The 20,068-nt window shown below is 35.7% G+C and overlaps 1 protein-coding gene across 3 annotated transcripts in view; it reads right to left on the bottom strand.

Moving 5' to 3' along the window:
• Positions 1-20,068, bottom strand: part of AZI2 (5-azacytidine induced 2) — a 36,033-nt gene that overhangs the window by 10,746 nt on the left and 5,219 nt on the right. For all 3 annotated transcript variants that reach the window (XM_045088996.1, XM_004754317.3, XM_045088997.1), the window contains exons 2-5: positions 11,731-11,951; positions 10,182-10,307; positions 9,419-9,518; positions 8,143-8,291 (exon numbers count right to left, since the gene is read on the bottom strand). In XM_045088996.1, coding sequence (XP_044944931.1) covers positions 8,143-8,291; positions 9,419-9,518; positions 10,182-10,307; positions 11,731-11,951 — 596 coding nt within the window. The remainder of the gene's footprint in view (positions 1-8,142; positions 8,292-9,418; positions 9,519-10,181; positions 10,308-11,730; positions 11,952-20,068) is intronic.

Here is a 20,068-nt window from a genome sequence, read left to right on the forward strand (position 1 = left end):
TACTTATTTGTCAGAGAGAGAGAATAAGCAGGGGGAGCAGTAGGCAGAGGAGAAACAGACTCCCTGCTGAGCAAGGAGCCCAACTTGGATGGTGACCTGAGCCAAAGGCAGATGCTTAGCCAACTGAGCCACTCAGGTGTCCCGGTACCTTAGACTTTACACCAACTCCATTTTATAGATCCAGTGCTTTCTAAACTTCTTTGGCCCCAGTGTCTTTTTTTTCCCCAAAGGATCAACTTTTCTGAATATAAATGACTGGAATATTGGGGGAAAGTTTAAAAGGGCCACAGAGACTATGGACTCTGAAAAACAATCTGAGAGGTTTGAAGTGGCAAGGGGTGGGAGGTTAGGGGAACCAGGTGGTGGGTATTAGAGAGGGCACGGATTGCATGGAGCACTGGGTATGGTGCAAAAACAATGAATACTGTTATGCTGAAAATAAATAAAGTTTAAAAATAAATAAAATAAAAAATTTAAAATTAAAAGAAAAAAGGGCCATAGTGGAACAGACACTGGAAACTTGATCTCATTAATACAAAACAGTAATCTACTGAGTAAAAAAACATAAACCAAAAAACTTCTCATTATTATGTCCATGTAATGTTATTTTCACACTTTAAAAGATGTTATAAAATGTTTCACAGAAAATACCACCTCAAAAGTATTTGTAAATATGGCTATAGTAGATATAAGATTAATAAGATGAACATAAATTTTTCTCCTTGACTTCCTTTCTGATTCCATATCAAGAGGACTCTGATCAGCAATACCTTTGAACAAAATTTAAAAGTATACACCTCACAACATCCAGATTTTCCATCACTTGGAACTTCTGGTAAGTTTATATTAAGCATTCCATTCTCCCTTTTCCTGGTTAATTTTTTTATCTTAGTTATGAGCATTTTTAAAGTTTAAATCCCCCCTCTCCCTGCCGAAGAAATTCCTATGAAAGTAAGAAGTCTTAAATTTTTTTAAAAACAATTCCTCTTATATTAAATTCTTGTTTCTTAGTCTTTCCAGATGCCATTTCAGCAGTAAGTGAAAAATTTCTAAAGTTTCTTCTACCTTCAAATGTCTGTTTTTATGGATTTATGATAGGTAAATTATACTAAAAGCAAATTTATCCCCTAGCACCATCTAGTGGAAAAGAGTAACTAATAAGAACTGAACTATAACCCACACCCACTTAACAGGACTGCATTTCTGGATTACCATAAGTTTTTTTTTGAAATACACTGATTTACTGAATACATTATATACTAAGTGTACATAGTTTTTTGAACTACACTGATTTACTGAATACACTATATACTAAGCATTGTGCTAAAAGTGTTACATGTTATCTAACCTTTATGGAAAAAAACAGATTTTTAAGTCTACTTTACAGAAAACAGGTTAAGAAGATATTCCTAATGTTACATAGTTAATAAGCAACGCCGTAATTATAAGACAAAATATTTTACAATTCCATGGTACTTTTTCCTACTCTGTAATGAAATATCCATTATGTAAAAAGCTATCATCATCCTTTCAAGGAAAATCTGTTTACTGACAATTATAATTCAGAGCTTCAAGGTATAGATCTTTTGTTGGAATCACATCTTAAAAAAGAGAAAAATAGCATCTAGGGGTGCCTGGGTGGCTCAGTCAGTTAAGCCTTTGCCTTCAGCTCAGGTCTCCTGGGACTGAGCCCCACCCTGGGCTCCCTGTTCAGCGGGTAGTCTGCTTCTCTCTCTGCTCTCCCCATCTCATACTCTCTCTCAAATAAATAAAATCCTTAAAGGTCTTTTTTTGAAAAAGAAAAAGAAGAAGAAAAATATGGCAGAGTAGGAGGATCCTATGCCCACCTCGTTCCACAGATACAACCAGATAACATCCACATCAGTGTAAATAACCCAGAGAACTGGCAAAACAAACTATTCACAGCAAAAAGTAAAGAGGAGGCCATATTGAAGAGGCAGGAATTGCAAGCAGGAGCTAAACACATCTACCCACAGGACTATCTGCAGGAGGGAGGGACACCATTGGCACCAGGAAGGGAGAAAAGCAGACCCTCACACCAAGAACCCTAGGTATGGGGACCACACACAGGGAAAATGAATCCCCATAATATTTGGCTTTGAAAATACAGAGGGGCCTAGTTACCCCACTTCCCACGATCAGTGAGGCTTAACACTTGGGACTTCACAAATTGGTGGGCTCAGCTCTGGGAGAAAAGGGAGGATGAGAGGAAACAGAATCCTGGCCCTTAAAAAGACAGCATAATCAGCCCCAAGAAGACAAAGCAAAGAAACAGCACTTGGAAAAATGCCTCCAGTATATGGAAGAGAGCACGTACTAGAGGAGCAGGGATCCTGAGGAGACTTCCCCAAAAACAAAAGGGCTGGTGGGCACCATTTCCCTCCCTGGGCCACCACCCTATTTACATGGACACGTGCGGGAACCAGTGCAGCACACTTTCCACATAGGTTGCTAACAGCATGCCTTACATGCTTCTGCAGATCTGCCCTCTCTAACCTAACCAGCCTCCACAGTTTGGGGCAGCAGCAGGTACCCTCCCACAGCAAACCAGGCTGCAATTCCCCCGGCCCCAACTCTTCTGTAGACTCACTCCCACCAGCAATAAAGCAGTTTTCAAAAGCAGCTCCAGCTCCCCTCTCACAGTAGACCTCATCAAACCATGCTAACACCATATGCCCTGCCCCTACATTCTCCTGTGCACCTGCCCCTTCCAATATGCACCCACTCACAACAAAGAAAGCCACTGCAGACAAATGGACTGAAGGCAAAAGCAGCTCAACCTGAATGGTAGGGTTAACACAACACACACAGAAGACACGCCTGAAACATGAGGTTCCAGTGAACAGGGGACATTGTACTGCAAAGTACAGGACCTCTTCCATTTCACTATTTCAAGAGTGGAGACATAGCAGACTTTCCTAATACAGAGAGACAAAATTAAGAGAGGATTGTATCCCAAAAGGAAGAAGGATAAGCAAAGAGAGCTAAACAAAACAAAGTAATATGCCTAATGTAGAATTTAAAATAATGGTCATAAAGATACTCACTGAAGTTGAGAAGAGGGGAGGACCTCAGTGAAACCCTCAAAAAAGTGATAGAAATGATAAAAAATAGTAACTCACAGTAACTGAAATTAGAAATGCACTAGATAAAAAAGTGTACTAGAGAAATAAAAAAGTAGACTAGAGAAAGCAGAGAAAACAATGAGTGATCTGGAGGACAGAGTAATGGAAAACAAATCAAACTGAACAGAAAAATGAAAAAAAAAAAGTTTTAGGAAACTCAGTGATACCATCAAATGTCCACAGCAAATCATAAAATGGCAAAAAGTAGTGATAAAGATAAATTTTAAAAGCAGTAAGAGAAAATATAAGAAATACATAGGACTGTAAGAGAACATTATGAAATATAATATGCCAACAAACTAGGAAACCTAGAAGAAATGGAGAAATTCCTACGAACATATAATCTCCCAAAATTGAATGAGGAAGAAATAGAAAATTTGTACAGACTAATCACCAGCAATGAAATTGAATAAATAATCAAAAAATTCCCATGGAACAGAAGTCCAGGACCAGATGGCTTCACAGGGAAACTATACCAAACATTTAAAGAAGAATTAATACCTATTCCTCTCAAACTATTCCAAAACTTAGAAAGGAAAGCTTCCAAATTTATTCTATAAGGCCAGCATTAGCCTGATTCCAAAACCACATAAAGATACCACATAAAAAGGGAACTATAGGCTAATATTGCTGAAGAACATGGCTGCAAAAATTCTCAATAAAATACTAACAAACCAAATCCAACAATACATTAAAAAAAAATCATTCACCAAGATCAAGTAGATATTGCTGGGATACAAAAGTGGTTCCATATTCCCAAATCAATCAACATGATACATCATATGAACAAGAGAAAAGATGCAAAAGATTCAGAAAAAGTATTTGACAATATCCATTCATGATAAAAACCCTCAATAAAGTAGGTAAAGAAGGTACATGCCACAACATTATATACAGCACACAGGAAAAACTCACAGCTACCATCATACTCAAGAGGAAAAAATGGAGAGCACTTCCCCTAAGGTCCCAAACAAGAAAAGGATGTTCACTCTCACCACTCTTATTCAACACAATACTGGAAATGGCAGCCACAGCAATCAGACAAAAAGAAAAAAAAAAAAAAGGCATTCAAATTGGTAAGGAAGAAGCAAAACTATCATACGTGCAGATGACAGGATACTCTATGTAGAAAACCTGAAAAGACTCCACCCAAAATCTACTAAAACTGAGAAATGAATTCAGCAAGATTGCAGGACTCAAACTCAATTATACAGAAATCTGTTGCATTTCTATACACTAATAATGAAGTAGCAGGAAGAAGTTAGGGAAACAATCCCATTTAGAACTACATCAAAAATAATAAAATACCTAGGAATAAACTTAACCAAGTAAGTGAAATACCTGTACTCTGAAAACTATCAAACACTGATGGAAAAAACTGAAGATGACATAGACAAATGGAAAGATAGTCCACGCTCACGGATTGATAGAACAAACTGTTAAAATGTTCATACTACTCAAAGTCATCTACAGATTTAATGCAATCCTATCAAAATACCGAGAGCACTTTTCACAGAACTAAACAAATTATACTAAAATTTGTGTGGAACCACAAAAGACTCTTAATACCCAAAGCAATCTTGAGAAAGAACAACAAAGCTAGAGATACCACAACCCAGATTTCAAGACATACCACAAAGCTGCAGTAATCAAAACAGCACGGTACTGACACAAAACAGGCACTGAATAGAGCACAGTGAAATAAACCCGTGCCTATGCGGTCAATTAATCTATGACAAAGGAGGCAAGAATATGCAATGAGGAAAAGACAATCTCTTCAACAAATGGTATTGGGAAAACTGGACAGGTATATGCAAAAGAATGAAACTGCACCACTTTCTTATACCATACACAAAAAGTAATCTCAAAATGGATTAAAGACCTAAATGTAAGACTTGAAACCATAAGACTAGAAGACAACATAGGCAGTAATCTCTTTGTCATTGGCCTTAGCAACATTTTTCTAGATATGTCTCCTCAGGAAAGGGAAACAAAAGCAAACTGCTGGGACTACATCAACATAAAAATCTTCTGCACAGCAAAGGAAACAACAAAACTCAAAGATACCTACTGAATGGGAGAAGATAGTGGCAAATGACGTATCTGGTAAAGGGTTAGAATTCTAAACATATAAAGAACTTAACACAAGTCAACACCTAAAAAATAATCTAATTAAAAATGGGCAGAGGAGATACGAGGAATTTGAGAGGCAAAGCAGGGTGTTGTGGGGAGTAGGGAAGGAAATAATGAAACAAGATGGGATCGGGTGCAAGACAAACACTAAGAGACTCTCAGTCTCACAGAACAAACTGCAGGTTGTTGGGGGTTGAGGGGGTAGGGAGAGGGTGGTGGGTTATGGACATTGGGCAGGGTATGTGCTATGGTAAGTGTTGTGAAATGTGTAAGCCTGATGATTCACAGACCTGTAGCCCTGGGGCAAATAGTACATTATATGTTAATAAAAATGATTTTTTAAGAAATGGGCAAAAGACCCGAATAGACATCTGTCCAAAGAAGACATACACATGGCCAACAGACACATTAAAAGATGCTCAGCATCACTCATCATCAGGGAAATGCAAATCAAAAATACAGTGAGATATCATCTGACACCGGTCAGAATGGCTAACATCAAAAAATGAAACAAGATGGGATTGGGAGGGAGACAAACCACAAGTGACTTTTAATCTCACAAAACAAACTGAAGGTTGCTGGGGGTAGGGGAGTTGGGGAAAAGGGGGGGGGGGTGTTATGGACATTGGGGAGGGTATGTGCTTTGGTAAGTGAAGTGTGTAAACCTGGCGATTCACAGACCTGTACCCCTGGGGATAAAAATATATGTTTATAAAAAATTTAAAAAAAAATACAAGAGACTAGTGTTGACAAGGATGAGAAGAAAAGGAACCCTCATGCATGTTGGTGAGAATGCAAACTGGTATAATCCACTTTGAAAATAGTTTGGAAGTTCCTCAAAAAGTTAAAAATAGAATAACCATGAGTCTGTATACATACATACAGACAAACATACAGACACAGGACTAATACTCAGCAATAAAAAAAATGGAATCTTGCCTTTTGCAACAAGGTGGATGAATCTAGAGAGTATAATGCAAATAAGCAAAGTAAGCCAGTCAGAGAAAGACCAATATCATGCTTTCACTCATATGCAGAATTTAAAAAACAAATGAACAAAGAAAAAGAGACAAACCTAAAAACAGACTCTTAACTATTAATAATAAATAGATGGCTATCAAAGGGGAGGTAGGGAGAATGGGTAAAATATGTGAAGGACATTAAGAGTACACTTATGATGAGCAGTTAGAATTGTTAACTATAGGGGCGCCTGGGTGGCTCAGTGGGTTAAGCCGCTGCCTTCGGCTCAGGTCATGATCCCAGAGTCCTGGGATCGAGTCCCGCATTGGGCTCTCTGCTGAGCGGAGAGCCTGCTTTCCTCTCTCTCTCTCTCTCTCTCTCTCTGCCTGCTTCTCTGCCTACTTGTGATCTCTGTCTGTCAAATAAATAAATAAAATCTTAAAAAAAAAAAAAAGAATTGTTAACTATATTGTACATGTGAAACTAATATAACACTGGATGTTAGTTAGATTGGAATTTTTTTTTATTAAAATTAAGAAACACATATATAAACAAGCAAGCAAGCATAAATGCCAGCCAGCCAGCTAGCTAGCTTCTCAGGGGCTAAGGCATCTAAGATTGTGGGATAGGATGCTGGAAGCATTTGAAGAAATTTTCTGTAATCATAGGTTCAAAGGGAGGCAGAAATTAACCTCATATGTTAAGCAGGAAAAAAAGTATTTTGCCCTAATAGAAACTGATAGTAATCGCTGTAGTGTTTCCCCTTTATCAGTTCTCATTGGCCATTTCAGAAGAATTCATTTGGCCGAGGCCAGGGTAGAATGCTACATTATTCTTAATGCGTGGCTCATCCGTAAGGGTAGTCACCTTCAATAAAGACAACATCATAAATAAAGAACTGTCAGTTCCATTTAAGGACAATTGGGATTCAGGGGCAGTGTCCTGGTAGGCAGTCAAACAATATGGGGGAAGTAGTGTCTTCATCAGTTATTGGCATCCCAAGAGGAACCTGGGGTAGAATGGGGTTAGAATGCTATGATGGGCAAAAAATGGTTAAGCTGAAAAACAATTCTCACTGGTTAACTTATTTAAAATACTTCAGTGTATATAATGACTGACTCTAGACTACTGAACTTTGCTTGTAACAACTATTTTTAAAACTCTGCATTTGGTACATTGCTCTTATACTCCTCTTTTTTTCTACCATTTCTTTTCTCTTCAGCACTATCTGTCATAACATCTAAAAACTTGTGTTCAACTTTGTTGGAACCCAGTGTAAAGTATTAGTAAACAGACTTGGTGAGGACCTGAGAGGCAACTTATGGAGGACTTCTGGCTAACCATACTTTAGCAGCTCAGCAGGGTTTTTTGTTTTTACTTTTCCACCCAATTCTTAAAATCTCAGCTATTTGCTGAAAATTGAAGTTGCCCCAAAAGTACTGAGACTTTTGTGAATTAGTAGACTCTTAAGAGTTTTTTCTTTTCAAGAGTTCTAAAAACTAAGTTGTCTCTTGTGGGGTCTATATTAACCAAATTATTAAATTAAAATGATAAACTTAAAACGAGTTCTCTTTAAACTTTACAGAAAAAAAGGACTTAAAGAAACTGAAGGAAAAGGCGTTTAAAAGAAACGCTTCAATAAATTAATAAACTAGTAAAGCTTTTTTAAAATGAGCTCTTTAAAACAATAAAATTTTATAATTCTGGGATTATGCTAGAAGTATATAGTATATCAAATTTTAGACAAAATGATTAAAAGGGAAGATAAAGGTAAATTTTTCAGAGAATTTAACTCTCTAGGTAGTTATAATATATTTAACCCTATGATTTAATCCTTAGTTATAAATCCTATAGACAACATACACAGAATACTGAATTTCTTAATTTAATAATTCTGTAGTACCATTTGTTTGGCTTTTTGTAGCTGTATTTTGAGGTCATTACATTCTTTCCTCATCAGTTCCAGCTCTTGTTCCAAACCATGGATCTTCAGGTCACAGCTCAACTTTTCCACCTCCCAGTTTGATGAAGGTGGATTTAAATTCCTTATCACTAAAAAGAGGATAGACAATAAAATTGTTATTTCTGCCTTCTACATTTGTTGTGATAAAGGTTATACTAGTAAAACGTAGATAATATAAAAACTAATATAAAACATGCACAACTAACAGTTTTTAAAAACAGTAATATTACTTTCAAAGACCTATGCTAATGAGAATAAGAAACCTACTAATCTTGTTTCAGAATGTATTAATCACCACTATCCCTGATTTTCTGTTTAGGTTAAAGTACCAGTTTGTCAGTCTGAAACCTTAAAATATACAACACTAATTAAATACACGCTAAAACTGTTGGCAAGTCAACAATATTTAAGTCAAGGTTAAGACAGTGATAAAAATTAAATGAAGTGAGGAAACTGAAGCTCATGACTCTAATTACTCCATCTAGTCCCCTCAGAGTATAAAGTATGACCATCAGGCCTAGAAAATGACGTCAAAACAATTTATTCATAAACATTTACTATAGAAACTCAGTACAACTGGATACTGACTTACCTTTGACATAGTTCTTTAGTCTCTCTATCTAAAGATAGAGAGGCTAAAAAGCCCCAACCAGCTACTGTAAGAGAGCTCATCTCAAATGCCTATCAAAAGGCCTCTCTCAGAGGCCTACTCTTCAGTCTGTCTCATCAGAATGTTCATGGGAACAGGCCAATAGCCATATGCTCCAGAACTACTTATTTACTCTAGCATCTCATCTACACATTTTAACAACTTCATAAATTTAAATTAAAAAAAAAAAAAGTAATTGTAACTACTTCATGACAGTGTGCTTAATAGGGGCAAAAGTTTAGTAGAAAGGAAAATCCAGGACATACCAGCAGGCAAGATCTCAGACAAGGATGGAGTTCTACTCCTTTCTTCATCTACTTCATCACAAACTAGCCCTAAACAAAAACCATCAAATTTTCTCTAGGAAAAGTGCAACTTATATCTAAGGAAAAGTTAAAGGAGTTGATATTTTGGTGAAAGCAGATCAGAGAAATTAATATAAGCCTAAAATTGTAAAATAAGTTAAGGCCTTAGCATACAGATACAGAAAACTGATAATGGATATAATGCATAAATGGAAAATTATACTGATTCCATTATAATATTTGTAACAAATAAGTGGCATACCCTGCTGAGTCTCCACCTCTGTCCTTAGCTGGAGCAGTTCTACTTCTTTAGATTGTAGCTGTTCATTCAGCATTTTCAAAGATTCAGAGTTGTCTTTATTCTAGTTAAGTAGGGAAAATGCCAAATTATATTCAATAAAATCTATAGGTTGATATACATTAATTTTCAGGTAGATGAAAAAAAAACAGATTTAGGCCTTTATAAAAGCAAGGTGGGATGATTAGCCCAGTTTTTCACTAATTTCCTTTTTTCTTTTTCATTCTTAGGAAATACTAGTCACTAGCTTTTTTTCTTAAAAACACATTGACAAAATCTACCATGTCATGATTTTCCAAAATAAGTTAGTGGTGTTAGATATACTTAATTCCTAAACATCATCACATACTATGTATTTATTTTGTACAGAAATAAGCTATAAATATCACCATTAAAAATTCCTATTTTGGGGGTGCCTGGGTGGCTTAGTGGGTTAATAAGCCTCTACCTTCAACTCAGGTCATGATCCCGGGATCCTGGGATCAAGCCCCGCATCAGGCTCTCTGCTCAGCAGGGAGCCTGCTTCACCCTCTCTCTCTCTGCCTAGTTGTGATCTTTGTCTGTCAAATAAATAAAATCTTAAAAAAAAATTCCTATTTTTGCCTTCAAGATGTATATTTTCAATTTTTTATTTAATAAATGTTAAATATCTTTCTTATTTCTAATTTTAAACTCCCGGAAGAAAACTCATTTGCAATATATAGAAACTGTTTTCAAACCAACTTACCATTTTATCCAATTTGCTTTTCAAATTATCTCTATCAATGCAAACCTCTCGATATGCATGATAGGCCTTATTTACTTGTTCACGTCCCACAGAATTTGTTTCTTCATCTAATCGAGCTCCTATAAGCTAATGGTATAAAATTAGAAGGGAAAGCTCAAAGGACGTATTCTACGAAACAAACATAAAAAAAAGCCGCCAGTCTTCTGATGGCTCCACACCTTACTTTTCTTTGTAATGCAGGGATAAAGCCTGGACTATAATTAAAAATAAACATTTTACTTTCAACAAGTAAGCCTTACTGATTAAGAAAGCAAAAAAAGTACAGGTAAACATTTTTAAAGTCTTCTATTTTATGCTTTTACTTAATCAATATTTTTTGTTTTATAACATATATTTACTCATCATTCTAAAACAGTATATTATTCTTTTATAATACTTAAGATGTTTTTCAAGGCAGTAGTATTTCATTTCCACCATCATAAAAAATGACAAGTTAAGGTATGCTTGACCTTTTTAAAGAATAAATGTGGTAGTTAATTAAATACTACATTATTCCAGAATAGAAATTATAAGATTGTTGGTCACAAAATATACAAATATTTCCAATGTTAGCTATACCAAATCACATTTTTCTACTTAATTTTAAAATAAGCATAACTACAAGCTCCAAAATGTTACCTTTTCTCACTCTACCCAACTATATCACAAATTTGATTACCATTAAAGACAATGTACATGAATATAAAGAAATTATAATGATTTTTACAACTGACCTCCTTTCTCTTAATTCTCCTAGATGAATCAAACTCTACCAAGTCCCTTCCTAAAGTTTTTATAACAAGATAATTCATTTCCTTAGCAGCTAAGAATCCATTTCCTTCCCCATTGGGGAAGCTGCTGTTTATAAAATACAAATACAATGATCTAATCAGAAGAAACATAAAACTAAGTTAAAACTTTAAACCTCAAAAAATATAAGGATGAGTGATAAAGATTTTCCAGTACAAAAAGCCAAGTAGGTATGATGATTTATAATGGAATCAGCTATCAACCTTATATATTCTGTAAGATTTAAGAGTGTCAGATTTCTGCATGAGAAAGGTAAACAGATGACCTTTATCAGTTAAAAGCATTATTCTGTGTGTTCAAGAACAAAAGAGACAAGTTGAGGTAGAGAAGATATCAGTGCTGGTGAAGAAGTTTTTAAACATTAGAACAATGTTACATTTAATTTCCTGTGCTGGCATATCATTTGTTGCACAGATTATAAAATCCTGAATAAAATACATACAATTTATGAAGGTAAGGCAATCTGAAAAAAAGATTCCAAGAAAAATATATTCCAAAAATATATTCTAAATCCAACTCTACACATATTCCCCATGTACATGATATGTGAAGCATAGTATGAAAAGTACTGGGTTTTGAAACCAGCTATGAGTTAACCTTGGAAACAGTACAACCAGTGAAGAGAGGATAGGAAAATATTTAAAACTTCAAGTATTTTGAATTATTCTTTAAGTCATAAAATATAATAGATAGTAATTACCTTTTCTTCCAAAAATCTTATTCTTTTCTTTAAGAATGAGTTCTCTTTCTCTGAATCCTTAAGTCGTTTTTTGATGTCTTCATATGCAGTGACAAGGGCAAAATGTGAAGCCACAGACTCATCTCCTGAATATATTGATATTGGAGTCACTGTGTCTCTCCTGTGTGCTTTTTCATGATTCAGAATGCAGATATCATCTTCTACCAGTGCATCCATGACAGCTTTTTCAAAGAATGTAAAAGAAAAATGTCTCTTTCAATAAATGAGCAAGAAAAGAGAGATGGTATTCAGAATAATGAAAATACTGTCAATGTTAAAAACTCCTATTTCTTTTAGAGGCAGCATAACATAGTGGTGAAGAGCATGGACCCTAGAACCAGATTCTAGGAACTGCATCCAAGCACTGCTTAGTGTGAGAATTTGTGCTTAATTTCTCTGCCTTGGTTTCCTTATTTAGAAAGTATAAGAAATAGTAGCAACTACTTCACAGAGTTAAGGATATTAAATGAGCTGATATCCATATAGCATTTGAAACCAATCTAAGCTATTATTAATAAGTTTTAGAAAAAGTTGCAAAACACCATTTATACAGGATAAAAATTTTTAAATATTTTTTATCCACCTATTGCTTCATTATCAGTATTTCCACTTTAAGATATAAGCAGCAAGTTTTATAACTTCCCAAACTATACATTTTTTAAAACTCTTCTGAATACAATTCATTACAAGAGTATTATGGAAGTTTTAATGCATCCTCCACTGTATTCTTTGCATACCAGTAACTGATTGATTGTTGTCCATTTGCAATAGAAGACACAAAGGAATTATTTCAGTATTCGCCATGTCCCAGCACCATGCAGTACATTTTTTTTATTATCTCTTTCAAATTCATCCAAACAATTTTATGAGGTAAGTATTATCTATATTTTATAGGATCAAAAAGGTAAAGTAAATTGCCCAGGTTAAAGCTAGTAGATGTTAATTAGCTCCAGGAGGGTACAGGTTATGTCTGTTTTGCTCATCGTGTCCCCAACTTATCATTGTGTGTAAGATGCCCAATAAACACTGGTTATTAAATGAAGAGTCAATAGTATAGGATTCAAATCAAACTCTAACTCAAAAACCTAAGACAAGAAGCCATTACTTCCGTAGTTAGTGAACTTGCTTGCTCTGTACATCTACTTTTGTTGTTAGATTCAGCATTACTTCCTCATCTCAAAGTTATGTTCCTGAAAAACACTGTGGAAGGAGAAACTGTAGCTGAAATCTTTTAAGACCTTATGGGAAAAACAGAGTAAGTGGGACTGCAGGTCATAAGAGATCCTAAAAAATCCTTTTAGTTACCTTTTAGTTTGAAATAAAACATCAAACAGAGCAATCTAAATAAGACTATCAATGGAATTTCATGGATCTTGTATTAGTAACTCATGACTACTGAAAAACATTTTTATTTACTATTCCTTGCTTGGAATGACATTTGGTTGCTTAGCATGTCACTGTTCCAAGAATATTATAGGTAAGGAAATTAAGGTAGAAAGGAATTTAAGTAATTTTCCCAAGTAAAATAATAAAGAAGAAGATGTAAACATAGGTGATTAAGGCACAAGAACTATGTTTTACTGTGCCTGCTTTTCTCCAAAACTTCTGACCTCCCTCCCTGTATCAATCAATGCCTGTAAAGTTCATTTTGCTTTATTTCAGACAACATGAATACTAAGGAAAAGTGTAGGTTTTTTCTAGTTCTGGTTTTCTATCACTGTATTTTTGCTTTACTGATTTTTTATAATGGAAGGCTTACAATTGTTCTCAATTAATGTCAGTTTGGTATATCTAGCAATTGGTTTATATCTAAAATTACAGGAAAGGTAGGCATATGATTTCTCATATCTTAATATCCAACCAAATGGGCAGGATTTATTCAACTGAGATTTTTTTTTTTTTCTGAAGACTCTTGAAAAACAAGAAATAAGCATAAGCTACTCTACAAAGTCAAAAGAGATGTCCCACTGATTGTGCACTTCAAGGATCAGAGCATGGATGCTTTTACTTTATATAAAGTTCTAACCAGCTCAGCTATTCATTTTTATTATGAAATAATCACTTACCCGGGAAGGAAAAAAAAAAAAACACCAGTGTGAAAGACAGCTGTGCAGTAAAATAATCATGCCATAAAGATTATATATATATATATATATATATATATATATATATATATATATATTTTAAAGATTTTATTTATTTATTTGACAGAGATCACAAGTAGGCAGAGAGAGAAGATGAAACAGGCTCCCTGCTGAGCAGAGAGCCTGATGCGGGGCTGGGATTATGACCTGAGCTGAAGGCAGAGGCTTTAACCCACTGAGCCACTCAGGTGCCCCAAGATAACATATTTGAAATAAGAGAAAGTGCTACAGGAATTGAGGGTTCAGGTGAAGGAGCAGTTTCTTCTTTTTTTAATTTATTTTCAGCATAACAGTATTCACTGTTTTTGTACCACATCCAGTGCTCCATGAAATCCATGCCCTCTATAATACCCACCACCTGGTACCCCAACCTCCCACCCCCCATCCCTTCAAAACCCTCAGATTGTTTTTCAGAGTCCATAGTCTCTCATGGTTCACCGCCCCTTCCAATTTCCCCCAACTCCCTTCTCCTCTCTATCTCCCCATGTCCTCCATGCTATTTGTTATAAGGAGCAGTTTTGAAAGAAGGTATCATAAAATAATGAAAGGACTCTTAGTTCCACACTCTTAGGTGAGAAGGATGGTTATTTTCATTGTATGTATAACTTCTGACAAGGGAAACAAGTTCAAAGGCCTGAAAGAGTAGAGAAGAAAGTATGAAAAGGGAAATGGCAAGATGTGAAATTAAAAAAATACCTAACAGAAACAAACTGAAGTGGTCTTTATGTAGACAGACTACAGAATTTGGTTCTTTTTTTTTTTTTTTTTTAAGATTTTTATTTATTTATTTATTTGATAGAGAGAGAGATCACAAGTAGGCAGAAGGCAGGCAGAGAGAGAAGGGGAAGCAGGCTCCCCCCAAGCAGAGAGCCCGATGTGGGGCTCTATCCCAAGACCCTGAGATCATGACCCGAGCTGAAGGCAGAGGCTTAAACCACTGAGCTACCCAGGCACCCCAGAATTTGGTTCTTATTCTGTGGAATTCAAAACAGACCCGAACATAATTCAAGAATGTGAAGAATACTTATACAACATTTGTAAACTATATCCAACCAAATGAACTATTTAGTATTGTGCTAAATATTTTGTAAATATTCTCTCTTTTCATTCTCATGACTACCCTGAGGTAGGAAATCTTACTGGGAAAGACGGAAAAACTGGGGCCTGGGAAGGTTATAGACCAGATGATTAGTATATAGCACAAGCACCTGGATTTCAGAGCCTGAACTATTAATATTTTTCCCTCCCCAAAGAATCTTTCACATAGTTATATTCATCAAGAACTACAAAACTAGGGGGCGCCTGGGTGGCTCTGTTAAGCATCTGCCTCTTGATTTTAGCTCAGGTCCTAATCTCAGATTCCTGAGATTCCATCCCCGACCCCTCCAGCTCAACATGGACTCCTCTACTTCTCTCCCTCTCTCTCTGCCCCTCCCCTACTCATGTGTGCGCACATGCATGCATGCTCTCTCTAAAATAAAATCTTAGGGGGGAAAAAAAAGGACCACAAAACTAGGAAGGTTTTTAAGTACCTTAGATGGAAGGAGGTATACTGATGTAACAATGTCACATACACAATATGATCACTGGTCTTTTTAGAACAAATGAGTAGTGAAACTAGCTTATTTTATATATTTAAATCTATTGCCTAAAGTAAAATGATTTATTTTTAAATCACTAAAAAGTAGCATATGGTGTCCTCTCTCCAAATATGAGAAAATTTATTTGGATATAAGAGCTTCTTCCAAGTTTTATACTACAATTCTATTTATTTAGTTATTATACTATAAACATGACTTGGAAAGCAGCATAAAAACTGTCCTAAAAATTGTATAAGAAATAGCCAAATTGTATGAGAAATACCCATACATTAAAACACACTCAAGAGGTACCTGGCTGGCTCACTTGGTAGAGCATATGACTCTTGATCTTGGGGTTGTAGGTTCAAGCACCATGTTGGGTGTAGATTACTTAAAAATAAAATCTTAAAAAAAAAACACCGAAGATAAAATCTACTAGCATCACAGATATGCATGCAGTTTTAATGTTTTAAAATCAGTATTTTAAATTTGCTGTAAAATGAAAAAGGAAACTTTGATTATCTTTGCAAAAATAAATATGAAATCACAAAAGTATCAGAAATATTAATGCTTACATTACTCTGTACCAGCTGGACTTAAAGAGATTAAAAGCCGCAGAGCCAAAGAAAATGCTATCTTAGAAAGGTTCTGAAAAATACAAGGCAGCTATCCCATTATATAAATTATTATACTGAAAGGAAAATTGCTAGAAAATTAACAAAGTAGGCTAGGCCTTTATTGCTTATGTATCTCCCTCACAGTAAAGTATGATTCTGTTTTATATACTTCTGTTGTGATGAAATGTCTCTTCATGAGTATCCAAAGTTACTGGCCCAAGAAATTTGATTTTCTGGACAAATCATGAAAGCTTAACTAGCTAATACTATCCTTAATAAACTAGACAAGACCAGTTTTAACATCTAAAATTTGGGAAAACTTATCCTACACTGATCTAATGTTATTTACTGTAACTTAAACTATCTTAAAATAACAAGCATGTGCTTAACTTTAATCTTTAAAAAGTGTCATAAGCAGGGACACCTGGGTGACTCAGCCAGTTAAGCGTCTGCCTTCTGCTCAAGTCACAATCCATTTCACAATCTGGAAATGAGTCCTGCATCAGGCTCCCTGGTCAGCAGGGAGTATGCTACTCCCTCTCCCTCTGCCCCTTCCCCCTGCTCATGCCCATTTGCTCTCTTTATCAAATAAATAAAATAGAAATAAAAAAGAAATTTTAAAGTGTCATAAGCAGATTATTATCAAAATTAGAATCATCAAAAGACTAGACAATATTTTAAAGGTACACCTAGCAAGAATTGAGAGCATTAACTTTTAAATCTCAACAAGTATCAAAAATATTACCCAAAGATTAAGCAGACCTCTCTTGATCATAAAAATCTGTAATAAATACATTCTATAGTAATATACCACACACACAAAATGTCTTTTTCAAGAACATTCTAAGAAACTGGAGATGACCTAGAGGAGTGTTTGACAGAGTGAGATGTGGACCACTGCCCCAGAATCAGTTGGGAGTACTCTTCAAAATGCTGATGGCTGGTTCTGGCCCAAGATGGTGACACAGAAGATTCTGACCTCAAGTCCTCTAGGAACAAACCAAATCTGCATCTATTTATACAACAACCACTCCTGAAGAACTGAGGCCTGACTGAATGACAACAACCACACACACAGAATGGCAAGAGAAACAGAGACAAGGTACAAAGGGAAGCTCCAACCTGGCCACCGCAAACCACAGTGGGGTGAGATATTATGGGAGACTGTGAGCAGATTCCTCTGCCCTCTGGCAGAGAGAGACAAAGAGGGAGAGACAGAGAGAGAGAGAGAGAGAAGCAAGCTATGCCTTTATAAGGGCTATAGAAAATAAAAGAACCAGCCAAAGCTGCTGAACTCCCTCTGGGTCAGGAGACTGACGAGTGCTACAGTTGACATTCCCCTTCCACCTTGATAATGTAAACAGAAGCAGAGTCCAGGTGCCCTAGCTGGCTTACCACCTCAATGAGTTTCAGGCCCCTAATCCACACTGGGATACCCCTGGTGAGTGCTCACTACAGCTCAAGCCTCCTTTCAAAGGTGGCATAGACAAAAAATTCAGTATCCATTCATGATAAAAACCCTCAATAAAGTAGGTAAAGAAGGTACATGCCACAACATTATATACAGCACACAGGAAAAACACAGCTACCATCATACTCAAGAGGAAAAAATGGAGAGCATTTCCCCTAAGGTCCCAAACAAGAAAAGGATGTTCACTCTCACCACTCTTATTCAACACAATACTGGAAATGGCAGCCACAGCAATCAGACAAAAAGAAAAAAAAAAAAAAGGCATTCAAATTGGTAAGGAAGAAGCAAAACTATCATACGTGCAGATGACAGGATACTCTATGTAGAAAACCTGAAAAGACTCCACCCAAAATCTACTAAAACTGAGAAATGAATTCAGCAAGATTGCAGGACTCAAACTCAATTATACAGAAATCTGTTGCATTTCTATACACTAATAATGAAGTAGCAGGAAGAAGTTAGGGAAACAATCCCATTTAGAACTACATCAAAAATAATAAAATACCTAGGAATAAACTTAACCAAGTAAGTGAAATACCTGTACTCTGAAAACTATCAAACACTGATGGAAAAAACTGAAGATGACATAGACAAATGGAAAGATAGTCCACGCTCACGGATTGGTAGAACAAACTGTTAAAATGTTCATACTACTCAAAGCCATCTACAGATTTAATGCAATCCTATCAAAATACCGAGAGCACTTTTCACAGAACTAAACAAATTATACTAAAATTTGTGTGGAACCACAAAAGACTCTTAATACCCAAAGCAATCTTGAGAAAGAACAACAAAGCTAGAGATACCACAACCCAGATTTCAAGACATACCACAAAGCTGCAGTAATCAAAACAGCACGGTACTGACACAAAACAGGCACTGAATAGAGCACAGTGAAATAAACCCGTGCCTATGCGGTCAATTAATCTATGACAAAGGAGGCAAGAATATGCAATGAGGAAAAGACAATCTCTTCAACAAATGGTATTGGGAAAACTGGACAGGTATATGCAAAAGAATGAAACTGCACCACTTTCTTATACCATACACAAAAAGTAATCTCAAAATGGATTAAAGACCTAAATGTAAGACTTGAAACCATAAGACTAGAAGACAACATAGGCAGTAATCTCTTTGTCATTGGCCTTAGCAACATTTTTCTAGATATGTCTCCTCAGGAAAGGGAAACAAAAGCAGAAATAAACTTTTGGGGCTACACCAAAATAAAAAGCTTGCATGGCAAAGGAAGCCATCAACAAAATAGAAGGAAGGCAACCTACTGAACAGAAGTAGAGATTTGCAAATGACATATTCAATAAGGAATATTGAAAATATATAAAGAATTTATATAATTCAACACCAACAAAATCCAAACAATATGCTTAAAAAATGGGCAGAGGACCTGAACAGACATCTGTCCAAAGAAGACATAATGGTGGCCAACAGACACACTAAAAGATGCTCAACATTACTAATCATCAGGCAAATGCAAATCAAAACCACAATGATATATCATCACCTTACAACTGTCAGAAGAGTTACTATCAAGACAAAAAATAACAAGTGTTGGCAAGGATGTAAAGAAAAAGGGGCCCTAGTGCACTGCTGGTGGGAATGCAAACTGGTGTGGCCACTATGAAAATGGTATGCAGGTTCCTCAAAAAATTAAAAATAGAAAAACTGTACAACTCAGTACTTCCAAAAAAAAAAAGGAAACACTGATTTGAAAAGATATATGCACCATGTTTACTACAGTATTATGTACAACAGCCAAGATACAGAAGCAACCTAAGAGTCTGCTGATATATAAACAGATAATGAAAATATAGTAAGCACACCATAGAGTATTACTTAGTCATAGAAAAGAATGAGATCTTGCCATTTGCAACACAGACCTAAAGGGCATCATGCTAAGTGAAGTAAGTCAGACAAAGATAAATTCTATATTTCACCTAAATGTAGAATCCAAAAAACAAAAGACCAAACAAAAGCAGAAATGGACCTAAACCAAGAACTGATAGCTGCCATAGTGGAAGGGATGAGGGATGGGCAAAATGAAGGGGAGTAAGAGGTACAGGCTTCCAGTTACAGAATAAGTCACAGGATGAAAAGGTACAGCATAAGGAATATAGTCAATGATCCTGTAATAGCACTGTATGGTGAAAAATGGTAGCTATATGTGTACTAAGCATAGCATAATGTATACAGTTGTTAAATTCCTATGTTGTACACTTGAAACTAATGTAACACTTGTGTTAACTATATTTCAATAAATAAAATTCTAATAGAAAACAAACAAAAAAATACTGAGTGCTAGACAGCACTGCAGAACTTCACAAGTCAATATACCTGGGGTGAAAAGGTCAAATTGTACTTTCAATAATCAACCCATGTAATTTTAAGTCCCTCTCTAATTTGAGAGCCACTATTCTACAGAGTTAAGTGGCTACTATGAGATTTACAGAATTCCAATTATAACTAGTATTC

Source organism: Mustela putorius, unplaced genomic scaffold (genome assembly GCF_011764305.1).
Source record: "Mustela putorius furo isolate JIRA1106 unplaced genomic scaffold, ASM1176430v1.1 tig00003834_pilon_pilon_pilon, whole genome shotgun sequence".
Taxonomy (NCBI): Eukaryota; Metazoa; Chordata; class Mammalia; order Carnivora; family Mustelidae; genus Mustela; species Mustela putorius.